At 40.2% G+C, this 23,797-nt stretch overlaps 1 protein-coding gene across 2 annotated transcripts in view; it reads left to right on the top strand.

Annotated features, from left to right (window-relative positions):
• SVOPL (SVOP like) overlaps positions 1-19,536 on the top strand; it is a 67,643-nt gene extending 48,107 nt beyond the window's left edge. The window contains exons 13-15 of one of the 2 annotated variants that reach the window (XM_019452890.2): positions 4,786-4,875; positions 18,150-18,263; positions 18,725-19,536. In XM_019452890.2, coding sequence (XP_019308435.1) covers positions 4,786-4,875; positions 18,150-18,263; positions 18,725-18,736 — 216 coding nt within the window. In that variant the 3' untranslated portion in view covers positions 18,737-19,536. Of the gene's footprint in view, positions 1-4,785; positions 4,876-18,149; positions 18,288-18,724 lie in introns of those variants that run through there. The other variant, XM_053897563.1, reaches the window with a different exon arrangement.
• Positions 19,537-23,797: the final 4,261 nt, after the last annotated feature.

Raw genomic sequence — 23,797 nt, 5'->3', positions numbered from 1 at the left:
AGAAATGTTTACTGAATCACCTTAGATAGATGTTTGATTAGATTCATTCATTTATTGATACCTTCTCCCCATATGTTGGGGGTACAGCAGTGAACATAAGATATCCCTATTCTCAAAAAACTTAGATTCTAGTGGGGTGGGGGACAGACAATACGCAAATCTACTTGTCAGGTAATAAGTGCCGTAAGGAAAAAAAAACAAAAAGAGGGAAAAAAACAATAGTGATAGAAGCAGAGTAGGAAGCATTATTTAAAAAGTTTATAAGGGTGGTCAGATAGAGGAGAATTACAAATTTTTGTTTTGACGTTTTGGAATTGTTAAAGTTTCCTTTTTCTCATAGAATAAATTCAGATAATCTAAATCCCTTTAGGGCAGCAATTCCAGAATTTGGACTCTAACTTGTTAAAGCTCTCTTCACATGCATTTGCACACCTTCAGAGATGTACCTGGAGAAGGCAAATAATCTAAAGAAGCATGAGCATATGACCCTAGAGGTTACTTTGCCCTTAACTTGTAAAACAACATTTGTAGCCAGTCTAATATCAATCAGCAAAGGTTGACAGATGATTCATCCGTGTTCGTACCATTGTTGGTCCCTGTTATTGTTTTTCTCCTCACATTTTATTTATTTATTTATTTATTTATTTATTTATTTATTTATTATTTTAAAAATTTATTGCCAAGTTAGCATATGATGCAACAATGATTTCAGGAATAGATTCCTTAATGCCCCTTACCCATTTAGCCCATCCCCCCTCCTACAACCCCTCCAGCAACCCTCTGTTCTCTATCTTTAAGAATCTCTTATGTTTTGTCCTTCTCCCTGTTTTTATATTATTTTTGTTTCTCTTCCCGTATGTTCATCTGTTTTGTCTCTTAAAGTCCTCATATGAGTGAAGACATATATTTGTCTTTCTCTGACTAATTTCACTTAGCATAATACCCTCCGGTTCCATCCACGTAGTTGCAAATGGCAAGATTTCATTCTTTTTGATTGCCAAGTAATACTCCATTGTATATATATACCACATCTTCTTTATCCATTCATCCATGGCTGGACATTTGGGCTCTTTCCATACTTTGGCTATTGTTGATAGTGCTGCTATAAACATGGGGGTGCATGTGTCCCTTCAAAACAGCACACCTGTATCCCGTGGATAAATGCCTACTAGTGCAATTGCTGGGCCAAAGGGTATTTTTTAATTTTTTGAGGAACCTCTATACTGTTTTCCAAAGTGGCTACATCATTTTGCATTCCCACCAGCAGTGTAAAAGAGATCCTCTTTCTCTACATCCTTGCCAACATCTGTTGTTGCCTGAGTTGTTAATGTTATTCATTCTGACAGGTATGAGGTGACATCTCATTGTGGTTTTGATTAGTATTTCCCTGATGATGAGTGATGTTGAGCATTTTTTCATGTGTCGGTTGGCCATCTGGATGTCTTCTTTGGAGAAGTGTCTATTCATGTCTTTTGTCCATTTCTTCACTGGATTATTTGTTTTTTGGGTGTTGAACTTGATAAGTTCTTTATAGATTTTGGACTAACTCTTTATCTGATATGTCGTTTGCAAATATCTTCTCCCATTCTGTCAGTTGCCTTTCAGTTTTACTGATTGTTTCCTTTGCTGTGCAGAAGATTTTTATCATGATGAGGTCCCAATAGTTCATTTTTGCTTTTGTTTCCCTTGCCTCGGGAGATGTGTTGAGTAAGAAGTTGCTGCAATGTGTTTGTTGATTTTGACAGGAGTTGTCTCTGCCTCCTGGGTCTGGATGTCTTTTTCCTTCCTCAGGTGAGGGAAGTTTTCAGCTATTTCCTCAAATAAATTTTCAGTCTCTTGTTCTCTCTTCTTCTGGGACTCCTATACTAGGAATGTTATTATGTTTGATGGAGTCACTGAGTTCACTAAGTCTATTCTTGTGTTTCATAATTCTTCTTTCTGTCCATTTTGTTCAACTTCATTGTTTTCAATTTTTTCTTCTGTGTCACTTACTCCTTCCTCTGCTTTTTCCATCCTTGAGTTCTTGCATCCAGTCGGTTCCCAGTATCAATTATGGCATTTTTCATCTCTGATTCTTCTTTAATTCTTGTATCTCTGTGGTAATGGCCTCCCTTAAGTCTTCCATTCTTTTCTCAAGCCCAGTGACTATCCTTAGAATCATTGCTAAATTCTTCATCAGGCATGTTACCTATATCTGTTTCACTTAGATATCTGGCCATGACCTTATCTTATTGTTTCATTTGGGATAAATTCCTCCATCTTGGCATTTTTGTCCAAATCTCTGCCTTCCTCTGTGCATTAGAAAGGCCTGTTATCCTTCCTGTTGTTCAGAGTAATGGTTTTGTGAAGAAGAGGTCATATGGTGTCCAGGCCTGGTGCTTCAGTAAATGAGTGACTCTGGTGTTTGTTGTGTGCACTCTGCTGTTGTGTTTGGGTTGCTCTGTCCCTCAGGCCAGTCATCTGGAGAGGCTCTGCTTGCCTGGAGAGGCTCTGCTTGCCTGCTATGGGCAGTGTTTGGAGCTTTGCCAGAATGTGATGAGTTTAACTAGCTGTGCTCTGGTCTGCTTGTTAAATGAGACCTGATGCTGCTTCACTAGAACTGAAGCCTTGAAAAACTCCCTGGTTGGGAGATGTGGTGTGGATGGGGATTTGTGCTAGTCTTCTGGGGAGGACCCTGCCACCCTAGGACTGAGGTACACTTACCCAAGGAGGGCAGTACAGGCAGACTGCAGGGGGAAGCTATGTTCATTTTCATCTCAGGAAATGCAAAAGTCTGTTTGTTCAGATTATAGATATGGCATGTCAAAACCATTAAAGCCACAGTGAAGAATACTCTTTTCTCCCCATACAGATAAAAATAGGAAACTGGCGTATTTGACATGAGTAATACAGTGTGTTTCTAGTTATATTTGAAATATTCAACTTAACGTATTTTGGGGCAAATTGATTTAAAAGGTCATTTCTGAGTAATCTTTGTGATACTTGTTGTCTAAAAAAATCAAAGGTATATACCTGAAGATGATTATCTTCTATTATCCCACCCAGAATTGTCAAAACATGTAAAAAAGACTTTATTTTCATTGCTCTGATATTGTCACCATGTATCTGAATCCATTATTTTTAGTCATTTTCAGCCTCATTTTCCAGAAAAAGAAAAAAGCTTCCAAAAAAGGCACTCAACTCCTAGACCTTCTCTTACAAAAACGGTGGTTTCAGCTAGGCCAGAAAGCTTCTTGATTTTGTATTTGACAGATGCTACTTAACAAAATGTGACTGAGGAAAGGGGCTATGTGCTTTGCTTTAGTGAATGCAATAAAAACTACTGGTATTGTATAGCTTTGAGAGAAAATTCTTGAGTTTTGAAAAACCATTCTTAGATTAAGTATTCTCCCTATAATGTGTTAAATACCATTTGCTTACTTTTGCCAGTTCCTATAAGAATTTGGAATTAATAAAGTCCAGATTAATGAAGTTTTATTATAAATGTAATAAAGTTGCATCAAAAAAGTAGATTATGCCATAAGATTCTTTTTTTCTTTTAAGTATGTTCCACGCCAAACATGGGGCTTGAACTCAGATCCCTGAGATTAAGAGTTGTGTGCTCTACTCATTGAGCCAGCCAGGGGCCCCAGGACATAAAATTCTGCAACAAGAATGTGATGAATGGTATAGCATGTACCTGGCACACTGGTCAAGTCTTTTCACTGTATCTGTATTAAAGGTTTCACTGAATCATTATTTGGGGAGGATTTTCTTTCCCTTCAGTAGAACCACTTTATTTTTTATTTATTTATTAAAACAATTTTTTTTAATGTTTGACAGAGAGATAGAGCATGAGTGGGGGAGGGGCAGAGAGAGAGGTAGACACAGAATCCAAAACAGGCTCCAGGCTCTGAGTTGTCAGCACAGAGCCTGATGTGGGGCTCGAACTCACAGACCGTGAGATCATGACCTGAGTCGAAGTCGGATGCTCAACAGACTGAGTCACCCACGCACCCCATTTATTTATTTTTTAAATGTTTATTTGAGAGAGAGGGAGAGTGCAAGCAGGGAAGGGACAGAGAGAGAGCGAAACACAGAATCCGAAGCAGGCTCCAGGCTCTGAGCTGTCAGCACAGAGCCTGATGTGGGGCTCGAACTCACAGACCGCGAGATCATGACCTGAGTGAAGTCGGACATTTAACCAACTGAGCCACCCCAGCACCCCATTAGTAGAACCACTTTATACATTTATAGCTTTAAAATGGAAACCTTCTGTTTGATTCCAAAGCTTACCTTTTTGAAATTATACTTGGAATATTCAATTAAACATATTTTGGAATTTGGTCATTTAAAGGATAATTGCTAAGTGTTTATCATTTCTCTAATATTTAAGAATGCAAAGTTGTATGCCTGAGAACACACATGTCCTGTATCTCATATCCTATATATCTGTATAGAATATCTGGTATTTGAGGGGCATCTGGGTGGCTCAGTCAGTTAAGTGTCCAACTCTTTAATTTTGGCTCAGGTCATGATCTCACCATTGTGAGATCAGGCCCCACAATGGGTTCCATACTGAGTGTGGAGTCTCCTTAAGATTCTCTCTCCCTCTCTCTCTGCCTCTCCTTTGCTCATGAGCACATGCTTTCTCTCAAAACAAAACAAAAAACAAAAAAAGAAAGAAAAGAAAAAAAAAAGTCTTGTATTTGATATATACCAAAGCTTGGCAAGGGGAGGAAGGGAAGGGGACTTGGGAAGGAAAAAGTCCAAGCAAACTGATGCTTCTTATGCTCCTCCCTCCAGGTCTATCCCACAACGATGCGCGCTTTGGGGATGGGGACCAGCGGCTCCCTGTGTCGCATTGGTGCAATGGTGGCACCATTTATATCCCAGGTACAGTCCAGGAGTTTTTGTAGGGGGGCGGGGGAAGAAGTCTAAAGTAGATGGGGAAAGATGCATTCCACATCCTTTCAAGTTAAGGGTTTAATCAGGGATTTCTGTTTACTTAATGATTTTTCTTGCGTTGCTGTTTTCCCATTGTTTGGTGAATATGGGTTAGGGAGAGAGGCTAACTAAAAGCTTCCAGGCTTGTAGCTGGTCAATAAACTGTATTTCATCTCATGCAGGGTTTGAATTTTGTGGGGCATTGTTGTGGGAAGATAGAAAAGAAATGGAGGATGCGAGGAGCTTGAGCAGTTGAATGACAGTTGATTTGAGCCCTGACCCTATTCTGGGGCACAACTGAAAAACAGACTATAGAAGTGCCCGGGGGCATTTGTGGGCAGCATAAGTCTAGTGCTAGGGCAAACCTAGTGCAGACTGGGATAAAAATCCAAAGGTGGCCTGGAATCATGGATGGACCCTTGTTTGAGGAAGGATATAGGCAGATATGGTGCTACACATGGTAATGTTTCTTCAGAGGGCTAAACAGCTGGCTCATCTGCACTGGTCCTTCTCTTTTGGCCACAGAAATGGAAATCCACCCAAGCTGACTGCAGCAAAAAGACAGGAGTGAGGCTAGGCCCTGGGAGAATCTGATCCAGGCAGCGGTGGTAACAGGGACTCAGGCCCTCTCCTCCTCATGTCTGTCTGGGCCCATAGTCACTCCTTTGCCTTTCTGAGCATTCAGGATTTACCCCACTCTCCCTGAAGACCAGTACTATGCTTGCCTGTGTACAAGGCCATCCCATGAATCTCAAATGTAGACCCTTAGATCCAGCCACCAGAAGACACTGATGCACTCTCTCTGCATCCATAGAAAGGGACTGTCACTAGTCATGTCTGGTCAGATGTTCATACTTGAGCTAAATCAGTTGTGACCAGGAGTCAAGGTTACCTACAAATGCAGCTGGGGGAAATGCAGTTTTCAAAGAAAGGAGGTTGTTGCGGGCTGAGCAGTCTGTCTCATGTATTTGCTATAAAATTGTTTGTGTGTTTTTAGCTATTTTGGGAGTGCTTTTTCCACTCATCTTAAGGAAAAATGAGGGCAGCTTTTGTCTAGTGATTTTCAAAGTTCTGTTATACTGACGACTTCACAATTTTCAGAAAAGAACATAGTGGTGAAACACAGAAGTAAATTATTAATCCTGTTTCTGGATGATCAGGCCAAGGTATAGTTTATTTTCCAAGCTTTCATTAGAAATTGAGACTGTTTTTCAACCACTTGAAAGAGGTTTTCTGGGTATTTGTGGGTATTTACCCTAGAGACCACATGGCTTTTAGTGGTTTTGTGGACCAGGAAAGATTGCCTACTGGGACTGAGTCTTCTGGGGCCATAAGGCTCTGGTCTGCTTAGTGTCCTGCAGCCAGAGGGTCACAACTTTTTATAGTTAAGTCACTCGTCTCTATATCTGCCCCCCCTCATTTGTAAAATAAAGATCAATGATAGCACCTACCACATAGATTTGTTCTGAGCATCAAATGAGATTAACACATGGAAAGCACTATGACACATAGTAAATAATTAATGCTACCTAATAGTAACAATGATCACTAATAGGGCCAAAATGCTAAATATTCAAACAAATGTTTCTCAATCACAAAAGTACTTTTAAGTCCGGTATTTCAATCACGATACAATTGGAATGTTTTGCTTTCTTAACAGATCTGGAATGGGAAGTTAGAATCCACTCCTAGGATATGTGCCTGCATTTGGGGTGGGGTGAGCTGCTTCCAGTGAGGTCTTCGTGTCGCTCTAATGAGCTCATAATCTGTCAGCCTTCCCTTGGACGTGGTTCTCAAACTTCAGTGTGTGTCAGAATTACGAGTAACACGGTAACAAGAAGGTTGCTAGATTCCGGCCAGAGATAGATGCTGGTCTGTGGGACCACTACAGTAGTTGTAACAAGTCCCCAGAGCAAAGCTGATGGGATTGGTCTGTGGACCGCCTGCTGAGAAGCACGGCCATCAACAGGGAAAATACCAACCAAGAGACAAGCTTTCCTTGCACTTAATTCTTCCTCTTCCCCCTTCCCTTTTCACTCCCCTCACTCTTGCCTCCTCCTCTTCCTCCTCCTGTTGCTCCTCACTTAGGAACCTCTTGTAATGACCCACTCAACAAGCTGACTCCAAAATAATTGTCTGCAAATTCTAGAAACAGTTTGGCAGCTGGCAAAAAAAAAAAAAAGGACTCAACTAGCTACCATCTATATCTGACTGAACAGAATTGAGACTTATTTTATTCCAACTCAACACCCCATCACCACTTACTACACACTTGGCTCTGTGCCTGGCATTGTTCTAGTTTTATTTAGTTGTAGCAGTAAATAAGTCAGACAAGTTTCCAGTGGTGGGGCTGGAGCTGGCCTGCCCTGGCTTGTGAAAGTGAACTGTTAAGTTTTCAGGAAATTTTACAAGCTGGTTGTGGTCACGGTGGACCTTGAAATTACCCTTGGTGGTAGTGTAGTATGGAAATTAGCATATGGTAGCCGTGGGACTTTTCCAGGGAAAGCCTACTGTTAACGCTTGGCAGAACACCCACCCCAAGATTCTTGCTCTCAAGAGGCTTCCTTTCAAGTTGGGAATTTACAAATATGAAATAATTATGATAATTTCAGATGATATAAGTGCTGTGGAGGTAATTTGATAATCGAAGGGGTGGCAGGCAAAACCTCTCGGGGAAGGTGACAATGGAGTTGAAACCTGGAATATGAGAAGTTGACAACTTACAAAGAGAAATAGCATTTCAAGTAGGATGCCTGGTGGTGCAAGGGCCTGGAGATGCGGCCGAGACTGGGGTGTTCCAGGAACAGAAAATAGCTGTGCTGAGTTAAGGGGAGAGATGTACAGGGAGAGAAAGTGCCTGACAGGCATATTGAGGAGTTGGGATTTTTTTCTGAGGAGTAGTGGGAAATAATCGAAGGGTTTTAAGCAGGGAGGTGACATGATGAATTTTGCGTTAGGTTGAGTTGAGTTGATTTTTGTGTATGATTTAAGATAGCGGTCTAGGGGCACCTGCTTGGGATCCTGTCTCTCCCTGTTTCTCTGCCCCTCCCCTGTTTACCCAGGTGTTCTCTCTCTGAAAATAAATAAATAAACATTAAAGATTTTGGCTTAGGTATCAGGGTAATGCCGGCCTTGTAAAATGAGTTTGGAAGTGTTCCCTCTTATATGTTTTAAAGGAATTTGAGAAGGATTGGTATTGATTCTTTAAATGTTTGGCAGAATTTACCAGTGTAGCCAATGGTCTTAGACTTGGGTTTGTTGGGAATTTTTTGATTACTGATTTAATCTCCTTACTAGTAATTTACCTGTTCAGATTTTCTATTTTTTTTAAGGTTTATTTATTTATATTCAGAAAGAGAGAGCATGAGCAGGAGAGGGGCAGAGAGGATTCCAAGCAGGCTCCATGTTGTCAGCACAGAGACTAATATGAGGCTTGATCTCATGAACCGTGACATCATGACCTCAGCTGAAATGAAGAGTCAGGTGCTTAACTGACTCAGCCACCCAGGCACACCCACATTTTCTATTTCTTCATGATTCAGTCTTAGTAGATGGTATATTTCTGGGAATCTTTCCATTTCTTCTAAGTTGTCCAATTTGTTGATATAATTGTTCATAATAGTCTGTTATGATCCTTTGTATTTCTGTGACATTAGTTGTAACATTTCCTCTTTCATTTCTGATTTGAGTCCTCTCTCTTCTTGGTGAGTCTAGCTGAAGGATTGTCTTTTTTTTTTTTTTTTTTTTTTTACCAAAATAGCTCTTAGTTTTATTGATCTTTTCTATTGTCTCTTTAGTGTCCATTTATTTCCACTTTGATCATTGTTATTTCCTACATTCTATTTTTTTTTAATGTGTATTTATTTTTGAGAGAGAGAGAGAGAGAGACAGAGTGAGAGTGGGGAGAAGCAGAGAGAGAGGGACACAGAGCCTGAAGCAGGTTCTAGGCTCTGAGCTTAGCACAGAGCCCAATATGGGGCTCGAACTCACGAAATGCGAGATCATGACCTGAGCCAAAGTCAGACACTTAACTGACTGAGCCCCAATTTCCTACCTTTTATTAACTTTAGGCTTCATTTGTTCTTTTTCTAGGTCCTTGTGGTATAAAGTTAAGTTTTTTAGTTGAGATCTTTCTTATTTCCTGAAATAGGCTTTATCACTGTGAACTTCCCTCTTAGAATGGCTTTTTATGTATCCATAAGTTTTAGTATGTTGCATTTCTATTTTCATTTATCTCACGGTATTTTTTTATTTCTCCTTTGATTTCTTCTTTGACTCCTTGGCTGTTCAGTAACATGTTGTTCCATTTCAACATAATTGTGAATTTTCCAGTTTCTTCTTGTAATTAGTTTCTAGTTTCATACTAATGGGGCAAAGGGTACTTGATAGGAGTTTAGTCTTCTTAAATTTATTAAGACTTGTTTTGTGGTCTAACACATTTATTATCTATCCTGGAGAATATTCCATGTATCCTTGAGAAAAAGGTGTATTCTGTTGCTTTTGGATGGAATCTGTATATATGTTGAGTCCATCTGGTCTAACATGTCATTTAAGACCAATGTTTCCTTATTGATTTTCTGGTTGGACAATCTATCCATCGATCAAAGTGTGGTATTAAAGTCTCGTATTATTGCTACTTATTTCTCCCTTTGGTGTGTTAGTATTTGCTTTGTATATTTAGGTGCCTCTCTGTTGGGTACATAAATATAAGTGCTATGTCATTTTTGTTGAATTGATCCCATTATCATTTTGTATTGCCTTTCTTTGTCTTTCACAGTCTTTGTCTTAAAGGCTATTTTGTCTGATAAAATATAGGTACCGCAGCTTTCTTTTTGTTTCTATTTGCATGGAATATAATTTTGCATCCCTTTGCTTTGAGTCTGTTTGCATTTTTACATCTGAAGTAAGTCTCTTATACACAACATTGAGATGGGTCTTGTTTTTGTAGCCATGCAGCCACTCTGTGCCTTCTGATTAAAGACTTTAGTCCTACATTTAAAGTAATTATTGATACGTATGCACTTACTACCATTTTGTTCATTGTTTTCTGGCTTTGTTCTTCTTCTTCTTCTCTTGCTTTCCCTTTGTGACTTGATCATTTTCTGTAGAGGTTTGCTTGGATTCTTAATCTTTTGTGTATCTACTCTAGGTTATTGCTTTGTGATAACCACGAGGCTTATGTAAGACCTTGTATAGATACAACAGTCTATTTTAAGTTGATGACAGTTTAAGTTTGAACTCATTTGTAGGCATCCATTTTTTTACTTACCCATTTTATGTTTTTGATGTCACACTTAACATCTTTTTGAGTATCCATTCACAGATTAGTGGAGGGGTTTTTTTTGTTTTGTTTTTTTGCTACTTTATGGGGTGGGGCAGAGGGAAAGTGTGAAGCTGGTACTGCTTCTCTCGAGAGTGGTGTAGTCAGCCCCTAAATGTATGTTGAAGTGGAAGTCTGCCCCTCAGGCCACACCTTGAAGATAAATGAATCGGCCTCTTTACAGAAAGACTGGTTGTGTGTTTGCCGTGTTTCAATCGGCCGTGCCTGCGCTGTGCTCTGGGTGGGGTCAGAGGGCAGGCAGCCAGCTGGCAACTGTTTCTGTCTGTTGCGGTCTTATGGGACCAATGAATAGAAGTTCTGCTGGCCACCAGAACCAGATGACCAAGGGGTGTCCCTGGGTGGCAGCCACCAAAACTGGGGCAGACATATGTTTAAGCTCCTTTCCGGGAGATGCTGGTGACCTGGAGTGAGCCAGAGGGAGAAGATGGCACTCACCCTCTGAAGGGTCTGGGGAGGATTACAGTTGGCCCCTAAATGTGTATGTAGTTAGACACCTGACCACAGGCTACAGCTATGAAGATCAGCTAATTGGCCTCTTTTCCAGAAATCCAGACAGACAGAGTTTCTGTGTGCTGGCTTTCCACTGCTGTGTCCTGTGGTGTAGCTGGTTACAGTACAGGAACTGTTTGCTTGTTATATTCCTGTGGACCCATAAACTTCAGCCCTGCTGGCCATCGGAGACAGGTGATCAGATGTCTCCTGGGCAGTAGCCACAAAAACTAGGGCACCAGACATGTGCACGAGCTCCTTCCTTGGAGATACCAGAGATCTGGAGCAAGGTCGAGGGAGGATGTAAAGCTGGCAACTGCTGGCCTCCATATTTGGAGAATATTTCAGTAAATTCCTCTTTGTGTGTTCAAGTAGATGCTTGCCTATCAGGGTGATGCTTTAAGAGAAGAAAATAGGCCTCTTTCACAAAAAGACTGGATGTGTTTCAGTGTGTTGCCTCTGTACCCTGGGTGGGGGTGTGGGAGGGTGGCAGTTGGTGGGGGAGGGAGAGCGGGGATGGGTGGGAGGGAGGGGTAGGTAGCCAGGTGAGTTCATGTGAGCCCTTTAAGAACTGTTTCTCAGATTGATGTGGCTGTGTGGATCTCATGGATACAAGCCCATTCATTGGCTTTCAAAGCTAGATGTTGTGGGGACTCATCTCTCAGGCACAGGTCTTAAAAGTTGGGGTGCCAGATGTGGGATTCAAACCCTTAGGTCCTCAGGGAGAAGCTTGGAGTTCTAAGTTCCCTCCTGATTGTGGCGGCTGCACCAGGGGTGGGGTTTATGGCAAGATTGTGTCTCAGCCTCTCCTACTGTTTTGATGTGGATTTTTTTCTTGTTTACCTTACGCTTAGGAGTTGCTCGGCTAGTTTCTGTGTTTCTTTCAGAGGAAATGGTTTCCTATTTAGCTGTAGATTCAGTCTGTCCACAGAGGAGTTGCTTTCAGGATCCTCCTATGTTGCCATCTTGAATGGGAACTTTTTAGGTTGATAACAACATACATTTTGTAGTCTGCTTTTTGTATGCAACAATACATTGCAGACATTTTTTTCATATGAATAAAAGTCAAGCTCTCTGTTGATGCTGAAAAATAGACCCTTGTATGCATATTCCAAAAGTAAATTTCCAATTACTTTATCGGTTCTATATTGTTAAAGGTCTAGACTATTGGATATTTTTCTATTATAAATAACAGTAATGAGCATCCTCGTGCTTGCATTTTTATCTAACTTTGGGATTATCTCTTTAGGATAAATTCCTAGGAATTGGAGTGGTAAGTAGGTCAAGGGGTCTGCTCATTTTCCATTTTGACACATTGTGCTAAAACTCTCCTTTGGAATGTTGCACTGGTGAGTAAGGTCTTGCTGCTTCACAGATTTGCCAACTGGGTTTGTCAGTCTTTGTCATATTTGCTAGTCTCACTGGCAATAAATGATCTTTGTTATTATATTTAGCATTTCTTTGACGAGTAATGAAACTGAATGTTCTTTGCGCATTTTAATTGGGTATTTTATCTTTTTTAGCTTGTCCATTCAGGGTCCTTCCCATTTTCCAATTCAGTTTTAAATCCTTGATTGGTGAGTCCTTCATACATGGAGGATTTTAACCATTTTTCCGGCATATTGTAAATATTTGTCCCAATTTTCCATTTGTTTTTCATTCTTATTTATGTTCTCCTTGCTTTGTACAGAAACTGTAAGTTCACAGACAAATTTATTAGTATTTTCTTTACAACTTCTGTGTTCTGTGATTAGGATTGTGAAAATACACATCTCCTTGCCCGTACTCTGTGGACTTCTCATTTTGGGGGAGAGGATTCATAAGCATTTTATTGAAGTATAGCATGCATATAAAAGTGTTTAAAAACATCCCTGGTTCCGATCGAGAAATCCCTGACTTGTCCTCTCCCAGGCCATTGGGATACAGCAGTAGGAGGCCTAATGCAGCAAACAGCTTTATGATTCCCTAGATGGAAGGCCAGTGGTGCCTACACACTTGATTTAATAACCTATTTTTTACTCCTGGATTAGAAATGTCTATTTGCTTACCTTTCCACAATTTCTTGGTCTATTTCTAGCCTAACTATTTTAGTCCATTAATCTGTCTGGTTTCGTCATTGTCATATTCTTATTAGTTGAATATTTATAGTACATTTTCAAAACTGGCTGCCTAGGCCCCACCTAATTGTTCTTTTTTCTCAGATAAGCCTCAGAATCATTTAATTACAATGTGCCTCCCTTGCCTGTCCAAATCCTATTAAGATTTTAATGATTAATTCATTAAATGTATCCATTAATTTAGGAAAAAATGGACTTTTCTTCCCCCTTGGTATTATCTTCCTAAGAGCAGAGTTTGTGTCAATTTGTTCAATGTTTGTTCTATGCTGTTCCTTGCTGACATGTTAGTGTTTCTTCAAAGAGCTCCTGCATATCTTGTTAAAATTTATTCTTAGGCATTTTAAGGCTTTTCATTGTTATTGTGAATAGATTATTTGCTTTCATTATAAATTCTAGTCTTGCATTCTAAGTTATTTGTATTTGGAAAAGCTGTTGATTTGCAAACAGCCAGCTCACTGAATGCATTCAAGATGGTTTTTCATTCGAGCCTCTTGAGTTTTTCAAATTTATAATCGCATCTGTATTGTGATTCTAGTCTATCCCTCCAGATGGAATGCTTCCAGTCAACATTTATTTAAAAATTTTTTTTAAAATGTTTATTTATAATTGAGAGACAGAGCACAAGCGGGGGAGGGTCAGAGAGAGAGGGAGACAAAATCTGAAGCAAGCTCCAGGCTCTGAGCTATCAGCACAGAGCCTGATGCAGGGCTCAAACTCATATGCCGTGGGATCATGACCTGAGCTGAAGTTGGATGCTTAACCGACTGAGCCATCCAGATGCCCCTCAAGTCACATTTAATGTACTTACGATTCCATAGCTTACAAAAGGTAAACTCACCCCCATTGACTTTCTTTCCTTCTCTTTCCAGCCAAACTACTTGAATGGGTTCCTTTCCTACACTGTCCTCACTTCCTTTCCCCACTCATTCCCTTGCCCCCAAACCTGCTGCAGCCATCCCTACTCCACCAAAATGATTCTTGATGGTGTCTCTGATGATGACCATGTCTCTAAATTCAAACCTTGTTTTAATCTCCCATCACACTTGACTTCTCCCTCACTGTAAACACTGATGGCTACCTCTTCCCTTGGCATCCATCACCTGGCACACTTTGGGTTTTCTCCTGGATCTCCAGCTGTTCCTTCTCAACTTGTGATTGATCTTCCTCTGCTTTTTCTCTATTGTTGAGGATTCTCGGTGCTCAGTTTTAGACCCTCATCTTTTTATAATCTATCTCCATGTAGGTGATTTCACTAATTTTTATGATTTTAGTTACCAGTCATTTGCTCATGAATCCCAACTTTGTATCTCTGGACTAGGTCTTTCTTCTGAACTCCGGATTCATGAATGTAATCACCTCCTGGGCATTTCCACTCAGATGTCTCAAAATCATACTCAGGATATCTTTCCCAAACGCATTCCTCTTACACAGTCCCCATCAGTGAATGTTGTCACTTTCCAACCTGGTCTTCACTCCCTTCACCCTCCCCAGCTATTCAGTCCCCAACCATGTGGATTTAGCCTCCTAGTAGATCCTGCATAATTCACCTTCCCTCCTTTTTCACCACCTGCACCACTCTGGTTCAAACTACCCTCACCACACTGGGCTGCCAAGAGAGCATCCGGACTATTCTGCAAGCTCTTACTCTCCTTCAACTTCCTCTCCTCCCTGTATCCATGTTGATCTGTGTTCTTTTGTTTATAATCCTTTATTGTCTTGCCCTTCCTCTTAGACGAAGACCCAGATCCTCAACTTGGTTTACAAGACTCCACCACTAAGGCTCCCAACCTTGTGCTCATACCCATTTACCTAGCTGTAAGCAATCTGGTGTTTGTAGTTGATTACCACAGTTACCGCCTTCCGGGATTCTCTCACTTGCTATTACCATGGACTGGAAACTTCTCCCTTTCTACCCTGTCTCCACTTCCAGTAAGCTAGGATTCTTTGCTCAGAAAAGCCCTCCCTGATGCCTTAAATTAAGTCTGGTCTCTCTGCTGTGAGCTTTTATGACCCCTTGAAATTTTCCTTCAGATTATCAGATTATAATTGCTGATTTGTTTTGCCAGGCTATTCAAAATCGCTCTCTTCCAACACTTTAAGCCCTGTGAGGACAATATGGGCTTGTTTTACTATCTTTTGTATTTCTAGCTCCTCCAGTACCTGGCATGTAGTAGGCATCAAAACATTTTTTGAGGGGCACACCTCGGTGGCTTAGTTGGTTGAGCATCCTACTCTCAGCTCAGGTCATGATCTCATGTCATGATCTCACGGTTCGTGGGTTGGAGCCCTGCATCGGGTGCTGTGTTGGCAGCTCAGAGCCTGGAGACTGCTTCCAATTCTGAGTCTCCCTCTCTCTCTGCCTGTCCCCACTTGCACTCTGTCAAAAAAGAATACAGGTTAAAAAATTGTTTTTGAATGTTTTAATATAGAAAATGCATTTATTTTTTATTATTTAAGTAATCTCTATACCCAACATGAGGTTTGAACTCATGACCCCAGTATCAAGAGTCACATGCTCCTCTGACCCAGCCAGGTGCTCCTGAATTTATTTTTTATATTGATTTTGTATCCAACTATTTTACTGAAATAGTTTCAGTCTTTGGGAAAGCTGATGCTAACAGAGAATTCAATGTGCAAGAGACTTGTTGGGGAACACCTGGCAGGGCAAATGAGGGAGGGAGCAGGAGTGGGTGGGGAGAACTTTCACACCGTGGTGCAGGGGATAGCAGCGAGGGTCCACTTAGCCAGTGTTTTGTTAGTGAACCCCTAGGTTTTATTTACTGGTACTTATTTACAATTTTTGAATCAATACACTTGAGAGGGCGGTTGGGGTTTTGTGTGTATGTATTTTATTTTTGTTAGGTTTTATAGTCATTGTCTTCCTGGTTTCATTAAAAAAAAAAGGAAATTGGAAGAATAGAAGGGAAGGGGTGATGGGCTACTAGCAGTTATCAAATGTTGTAACTTGTCTATGTACATCTGTGTGAGTATATATGTACCTAGGCTCATATATAAACACACATACACAAACTCTCCATCTATCTACACATATATCTACATATTGCAAAATTTTAAATTTTTATGTAGTCAATTTACCAAGTATTTTCACTTCTAGAGTTAATGTTTTGTATCATGTTTATTGGCCTTCATCATTCATGCATTATTTCTAAAAATATTTCCAATATACTACCAGTTTAACAGCTTTCAGTGTTTTCATCTAAAACATTAAATTCTTTGATCTTTTCACAATTTATTTCTGCTTAAGGCCTGAGGTAAGAATTCAGCTTTAAAAATCAACAAAACAATGGCTAGCTAGTTGTTCCCAGGGCCACTAATCATCCTTTTGTCTGGCTATTCTCAGTTGATTTACCATGACTCCATTGTTGGAAACCCCCACTTCCATACTGGATTCTATTTTGGCACCAGTATCACACTGCTCATGGTTAGAACGTTATTACCACTTAGGCTGGTGACTTCCCTCAGATTCTCTCACTTGCATTTGTTCTCAGAAATTTCCAGATTTTCCTTGCATGTTAATTCTTTCCAATAAACCTTAGGGTCAATTTTTTTCCCCTAAATTGACTAAAAAAAAAAAATCCTACTGGAATTTGGATTGAGAATCCATTAGAATTACAGATGACTTTGAGAAGTATACTTTCACAATTTTCTAAGAACTAGATTTACTCAATTTTACATATTCTTTAGTTACAATTTTCTTCATATACGTCCTACACATTTCTTATTTATTCCTATTTTTTTATTTTTTGTCCCTATTGTGTCTCACACATTTAATATTCTTTGTTGTTTTTATTTTTGAGATGTGACCCATGGATTAGAAGTGGAGATTTTGCTGTTATATTTCTGTTATTTCAGTTTGACACTCTTTTAGTCAGAACACATTCTAGGATTTTAAATCTTTTAGGTTCATTTTATGCCGCAGAACATGGTCTATCTTAGTGAATGTTGCAGGGGCAGTAGAAAAGAATACGTACTTTGCTGCTGTTGGGTAAGGTGTCCTGTAAATGTCAGTTAGACCCTGTTGGTTGATGGTGTCATGAAGTTCTTCTATAGCCTCCATTTTCTGCCTAGTTCTATCAATTGTTGAGGGAGGACAGTCTTGAAGTTTCCAACTGTATGTGGATCTATCTAGATCTCCATTCAGTTTTTACTGAATATATTTTGAAGCTTTTTGGTACGTAAACCTTCCAAATTGTTTCCTCATTGACTAAACCTTTTATCACTGTGTAATGTCCCTCTTTGTTCCTGTTCTGGGCTGGATTTTAGAAGTAGAGATGAATAGATCTTTCTTTTTGATACAGTACATCAAAGGGGGGCCTGGAAATCCAGGAATTTTAACAGAGAACAGAGAATTCTCAATTGAGAATTGTAACAGAATTCTCAAATTATTTTTATAATCAGGCATTAGGGTTCTTGGTTATAAACAAGAGAAACTGACTTTAGGCAGAAAGGAACTTACTGGAAGACTATCCACTCACATCTACTAGGTGGCTAGAGCCCTGTTAGGAAGCCCAGCACGGTTTCTCTGTAGGGAAGCTAAAAACAAAACAAAACCCCCCCAAACCCAAAATGCAGTTGCCTCTGGTCCTAGCTAGGAGAGCAGTTAGGTTTTGCAACTTCAGGCAGCTCTGGGTTAATGGATGTAGGAAATGGTAATGTGTGAACTAGCTAGTAACACAGCATGATCTCAGCCAAAGGTTGTGTACAAATTGGTAGAAATTCATTCTGAATGTGGAAAAATGAACACCAGTTTCGATTGTCACACCTGAAACATCATGAACATAGATAGACATGTCATCTTTCCAGACACTACAGATTACATCTCCAAAACCTTTTCCCCTAATTCATCCTGTCAGAACTGAAGGGGACAAGTGGATGTTTGGCAGAGGGAGTTCTGCATAAAATGAACTAGAGGTTGAAAAAACTAAACTGGTATGAGAGTGTGGGAAAACCAGATCTTTTTACCTTTCCTAGGTACTGGTTTGCTCTGGAGATGCCGGAGGAGTGGGTGCAGAGAGGTCTGACCTGGCCAGTACATGCTTATGTCAGTCCCCACTCACAGAATCACACAAAATGCCTGCAGTAGCTGGGCCCAAATAAATAACTCCCCTGAGGCGTCAGGAAGGCACAATTTATAGAATGGCTGCAAAAGACATTCTTTCTTGTCTGTGGAGAGATGATTTCCCCTTTGACATAAAAAAAATCAGCTGACAAGTGACTGGGACACAATAAATGGAGTCATTCCTTGTGACTTGCAGGTTCTTATGAGCGCATCCTTCCTGGGGGCCCTGTGTCTTTTCTCATCAGTCTGCATTGTATGTGCCATTTCTGCCTTTACTCTCCCTATTGAGACCAAAGGACGAGCTCTACAGGTAAGTGATGCAGAAATCTCTTAGGTATTCTCAGCTACCACCTTTTGACCAAAGGACATGACCTTGGAGCATGGAAATTCTTTGAAGTAGACATGACATCCAGGTGTGTACTAACACAATGGTGTTGAGTAAAAAGCCTGAGTATCCAGTTGGCTTGCATGTAACTTTGAGCAGCACTGAAGCTAGAGTAACCAATTATTCACTCCAAACCTTTGCTAAACTCTTCAAAGACGATAGTGTGGTGTGATTTTCCCTGAATAATGTCTGTATTCCACTAAAATAACAACTATAAAACTACCATTGCCATTACCAGGTACACAAAGGTAAATGTGAGGCTCTTAATTCATTGTAAGTTTATTAAGAAATCATCTATTACTAGTTTCTAGTGTCTGACAGCTGAGGATGAATGGAGAAGCCTTTTTATTAAATGTATTGATCCACTAAATCACTTCTTATTCCAGCAAATTAAATGAAGACCTGCGAACCAATGTCTACCGGAGAAGAAAAATGCATTTTGTGTTTACAAAGAGCTGTGGCACAGTTTTAAAGACCTGGTTTAATTTCTGTATGCTACTTGGTAATTAAGAAACTGATTACGTATTTCTGAAAAATAAGGCACATGAGAATGAGGTGGGTTAATTTTATATTCCTGTCTTTTTTGGGAGACTACAGAGAACTTTTGTAAAAATATACTTCAAAGATGGGAAGGGTAGGTCTATGGGAGATGGGCAGGGGGAAGTAAAGTTTCTCAGAGAAAGCGCATATATACTTGATATTCTCCCATGAGGTTTGTAGCAAAAGTTGGACTGAAATTTTGTAGCTAAGGCATGAACTTGGGGTTGTATCATTAAGCCTTTCACAACAGTCACCAACTTCACGGCAAAAACGAGCATTTAAATTGCCTCCGTGTTGATGAAAGTTGCTTATTTATAAAATATGCTTAAATGAGTATGAGTCTTGTATATAATTAGGAAGAAGCTGGGAATACACTATTTTTTTCCCATTCTATTTGTATTCTAATTTCATTACTTTATGGGAGAATCTTTGATTCCCATGATGAGATTTAAAAAAATGAAAGTGCAGCAAGCTCTCTGACATCATGTCACCATTTGCCCTTTGTTAAGCAACTGCTTTCACGCAGGACATCACACCTGTGCATATCACTTTAGTAGGTTAGGTATGGTGTGGAAAGAAAACACCGAAGGCTTTTACATTTAGATTCTTTGATTGCTATTCAGGCTTACTGCGGACACCTCTAAAACTGGGGACCCTATGGCTTGGCTCATCAATTCCTCCTATCCCCCCTCTGCAGGGGAAAAAAGAACTCACTGCAACTAGAATCAAGTATCACTGTATTACCAAACTATGATAGGGTTTATATCCCTGCTTCCATGAGGGTGCAAGTCACCCCTATTTGAACAAGAGGCACAAATAGCTTAAAGTCAGGAAACTTTTCCTGTCAAGGGCCAGACAGTATTTAAGACTCTGTGAGCTAAACATGGTCTCTCTCACACACCCCCAACACTCCACTAGCCTTAAAAAATGCAAAGGGGTGCCTGGGTGGTTCAGTCGGTTAAATGTCCAACTCAATTTCAGCTCAGGTCATGATCTCACAGTTCGTGAGTTCGAGCCCCACACTGGGCTCTGCACTGACGGTGTGGATCCTGCTTGGGATTGTCTCTCCCTCCCTCTCTCTGCCCCCTCCCGTTAGCTCTTGCTCTCTCAGAAATAAATAAAAAACATTTAAGTAATGTTTAAAAATGTAAAAAGCATTGCTAGCTCTCAGACTATTGAAAAGATGGCCATAGGTTAAATTTGGCTAACAGGTCATAGCTGAAATAAATTTTTAGGCCCAAGAGGAATCAGCTCCTGCCCAGGGTGCCTAATCAGCAAACTGAAATTTAGATAACTTTCATGTCCCTGTAAATGTTCCACTTGGCCAGAAATAGTGTGTGCAGTCAGCTGGCACCAAGCCAACTGTGGCCGCTTACTTTCTTCCTTATCTTTTAATCCTATAAAAGTTTCCTGCCTTCTGGCCCAGGTTGCAGGTCTCTGGGCTCTTGGGAGTGGACATTGCCTGCTTCATAAAGCATCAGATAAGGTTTGTTTGAATCACCTATGTTGTCTTCTTAAATCATTTTTTTAAACATATTTTTTAATGTTTATTTATTTTTGAAGGAGAGAGAGACAGAGTGTGAGCGGGGGAGGGGCAGAGAGAGAGGGAGACACAGAATCTGAAGCAGGCTCCAGGCTCTGAGCTGTCAGCACAGAGCTCAATGCAGGGCTCAAACCCACAGACCATCAGATCATGACCTGAGCCAAAGTTGGAAGCTTAATTGACTGAGGCACCCAGGTGCCCCTCTTCTTTAATCATTTTTAACTGATTTTGGCAATGAGGATAATCTGAAGCTGACTGCCAATGGCTTGTGGGACAATGAAACACACAGGCAAGGAACCTGATAAACACTTTGAGTTCTCTGTTATTCTAGTCAAAACCAAAGGCTGTGGATGAGTCACTCCAGGCTTTGAGTGCAACTCTCTGATCTAAACAAACTATAGGTTTAAAAATATATATTTATATATGATGATATATAAAAATATGTATATATTAAAATATAGTTCCCAGAAAGGTTCCAGACAATTATAGTGGGAATCTGCAAAGAGAGGCAGCAGTTAGGGAACTCCTAAAGCTTGGAGGTATATCCATTGCATAAACTTCTGGGAGATGTGGGGAAATAAGAAATTTGACCTCTTCTAACCAATGGCACAACACAATGGAAATAGGCACAAGTTGGACTATTAAAAGCCACTGCTAATAAGAATCTTGGAAGCCAAAGGTGCAAAGTTGGTAGGTGGGGAATTGAGCAAAGATGTTAGATTGAAGTGGCCAGTGTGCCCAGACTCCATGCAAGGACATATTGGTCACAGAACAAACACTAGGTCACTTAGCAACCTCAAGAAAAAAAACTCTGTGTCACAAGGTACATAGAAAACACCACAAAATCCTAACCTTCCAGTACATCCCTCTTAGGTATTAATTTGGCTCAGAGAAACCCAAGGCTTAGAGGAATAAGATGTTCAAGTCTCAGAGAACTGAGTGCTTTACCTTCCAGCCCACCTACTTAATGTCTAAGAAGTGTGGTCCTGGAAGCTCAATCTACTGACTAGAAGTGCACTTGAAGGGTTCCCTTATCAACAACCAGGATGGGATACCTATTTTAATTGGTATGTAGAAGTCTCCAAAATTCCAAAATACATTCACTGATTCAGTACAAAAGGCTAATGAGAAGTTAAACAGACACAAGAGTTACCTAAAAGACTCTAAGACCACGGGACATCTACAACCCCTTCAATCTTCCTTTACCTGAGTACTCAGTCTACTAATTCATTACCTGAATTGCCTTTCCACTCTGAAGAGACCACTGGGCCATAAACAAGTGTCCTTGACTTTGGTGGCCTTAAAACTGCAACAGTTCCAAAGCCAGAAACCTAAGACAACAGCTGGGCCTCCCCTGTTGCACCCATCTTGGGGGGTCCATTAAAGCACAGAACCACAGATTGGTGCAATCAACTGTGACACTGGAAAAAAGATTGTTCTTGAAGATTTTATCAAATCTGAATGCCTCCTTATCTACTCAAAGGAGGGACCTCTGCCCCACACCCCCCCTCCCTCCAGGCTAGGGTTGATGGGACCCTGAGGGCTTCTCTTGTAAATCACTATCAGTTATTCCCTTAAACAGCCAAGGGGAAGCTAAAATTAATGGAAACACTTACAAAGTGAGATCCTTGGAAAATTGGCTGAAGCTGGTGAAGAGTGAGTCTTCTGGGGTGGTTCAATATTGCCAGGGCAAAATCTGAATGAATGTTTATTTGTGCTCATTGAAACTTGACAAAGTAATTCAAAGACCTTTTTAAAATGGAACTCCATGGTACTGATGAGGGAGCATAAGGTAGGCTGAAGGCCAAGTACAAGCTATCCTCTCCCCTTCCCCCCCTTTCCCCCCCCTTCCCCCCCCTCCCCTGCCCAGCACCCCCCTCCCCCACCCCAGGTGGGATATGTGTGAAATTCCTTGGACATTCCTGGCTACCCCAAACCAGAAAGGGAGAAAATAACCAAACGGTTAAACTGGTAGGAGTCTCCACCAGTTTACAAGAAAAAGGCAATCCTAGGAACTCCCTACTGTCTTAATGTTAATGCCTTGCTAGGGGGACAAACCATCTTAGCTTGATAATAGCTAGGCCTCCAGTAATCTGTGAGTCTTGAGCATATTAGTCTCCTTGGAAACTTACCTTTTGACTTTATCGCCCCCAAGTCCATAGTGTATAACTAGTCATTCTACACAGCTCTTTCTGTCCATGGGTCCTGTCCCTGTGCCTTAATAAAATCACCTTTTTGCATCAAAGATGTCTTCAAGAATTCTTTCTTCACTGTCAGCTCCAAACCCCACCATCATCCCAAAACCTCATCAGTACCCTATGGTCAGAAGTTGGCCAAATAATGGGGTGCCTGGATGGCTTAGTTGGTTAAGCATTGTACTGATGATTTTGACTCAGGTCATGATCTTGGTTGTGAGATAGGGCTCCAAAGACAAACAGCTCTAAATCAAGAACACAGGAATCTTCTGATTTCTCTTAGTTGGAGATAATCTCCCAGATACAAAAGAGCAAATTGAAGATAAAGTAGTTGGATAGGTAGGTCAGCCCCTTCCTTAATAGCACTCAGGGTGCAACCCAACTCTTTGAGGAATTATAAACAACTATCTTTGTGTTACAAACTGAGTCTTTACAAGAACAGAAAAAGGCCACCCCTCCTTTTTACCAATTCCCAAACCTCCTCTATTCATCTCAAAAGTCTTGATTCTGTAAAAATTCTGGTTTTAGGCAACAAAGATTCTCTTAGAGGAACTTGCATTCTTTCTGTGCCTTTGAGATGTAAAATTCTTTTAAGTCTTCTCCAGAAATACTAGTAAAAAGTTTGAGCCATCTGATCAGGTAAATTTATTTATCTGCTAGAAAGACAATTTGGATCCAATTATTTATAAATTAGTGGGGATCCGTTTGCATCTGTATGTTTATATATGTGTACATATATGTGCATATACATACATGTCTAAAAATGTTATAGATGTGATTTTTTTCTACCTTCAGAGGGCAGTGCCAAAATTAATTTGCAAAGAGCTTTAAGTTGCTTAAAAACAAGTGTTTATATAAATCAAATATACTCTCTGAAATACAGAAACTAACCCAAATGTTTTTCAAGTTCAAGCGAACTAGGATAATCTTTTTTTTTTTTAAAAAGCTAATTTCGTTGTCTTAATTAAAACAGACAAGTCTTTAGAGTTACCAGTATTAAATATAATATAGACATAGGACTTGTATTCTATCTAGTTTACTCAAAGTCAAATAAGCTCATGTTTTCTGTTAGAGAATTTGTCAGCAAGAAAGATAAGGTGATGGTTAGCTGTTCAATGTCTCATGAGTAATCTAAAGAACAAGTACATCAACTGATGAGGGAGCATAAGGCAAGCTGAGAG

The sequence above is a fragment of the Panthera pardus genome, unplaced genomic scaffold (genome assembly GCF_024362965.1).
Source record: "Panthera pardus isolate Hobbes unplaced genomic scaffold, ASM2436296v1 HiC_scaffold_8, whole genome shotgun sequence".
NCBI classification, from domain to species: Eukaryota; Metazoa; Chordata; class Mammalia; order Carnivora; family Felidae; genus Panthera; species Panthera pardus.
The sequence above is the reverse complement of the archived record's forward strand: the minus strand, read 5'-3'. Positions and strand labels throughout refer to the sequence as shown.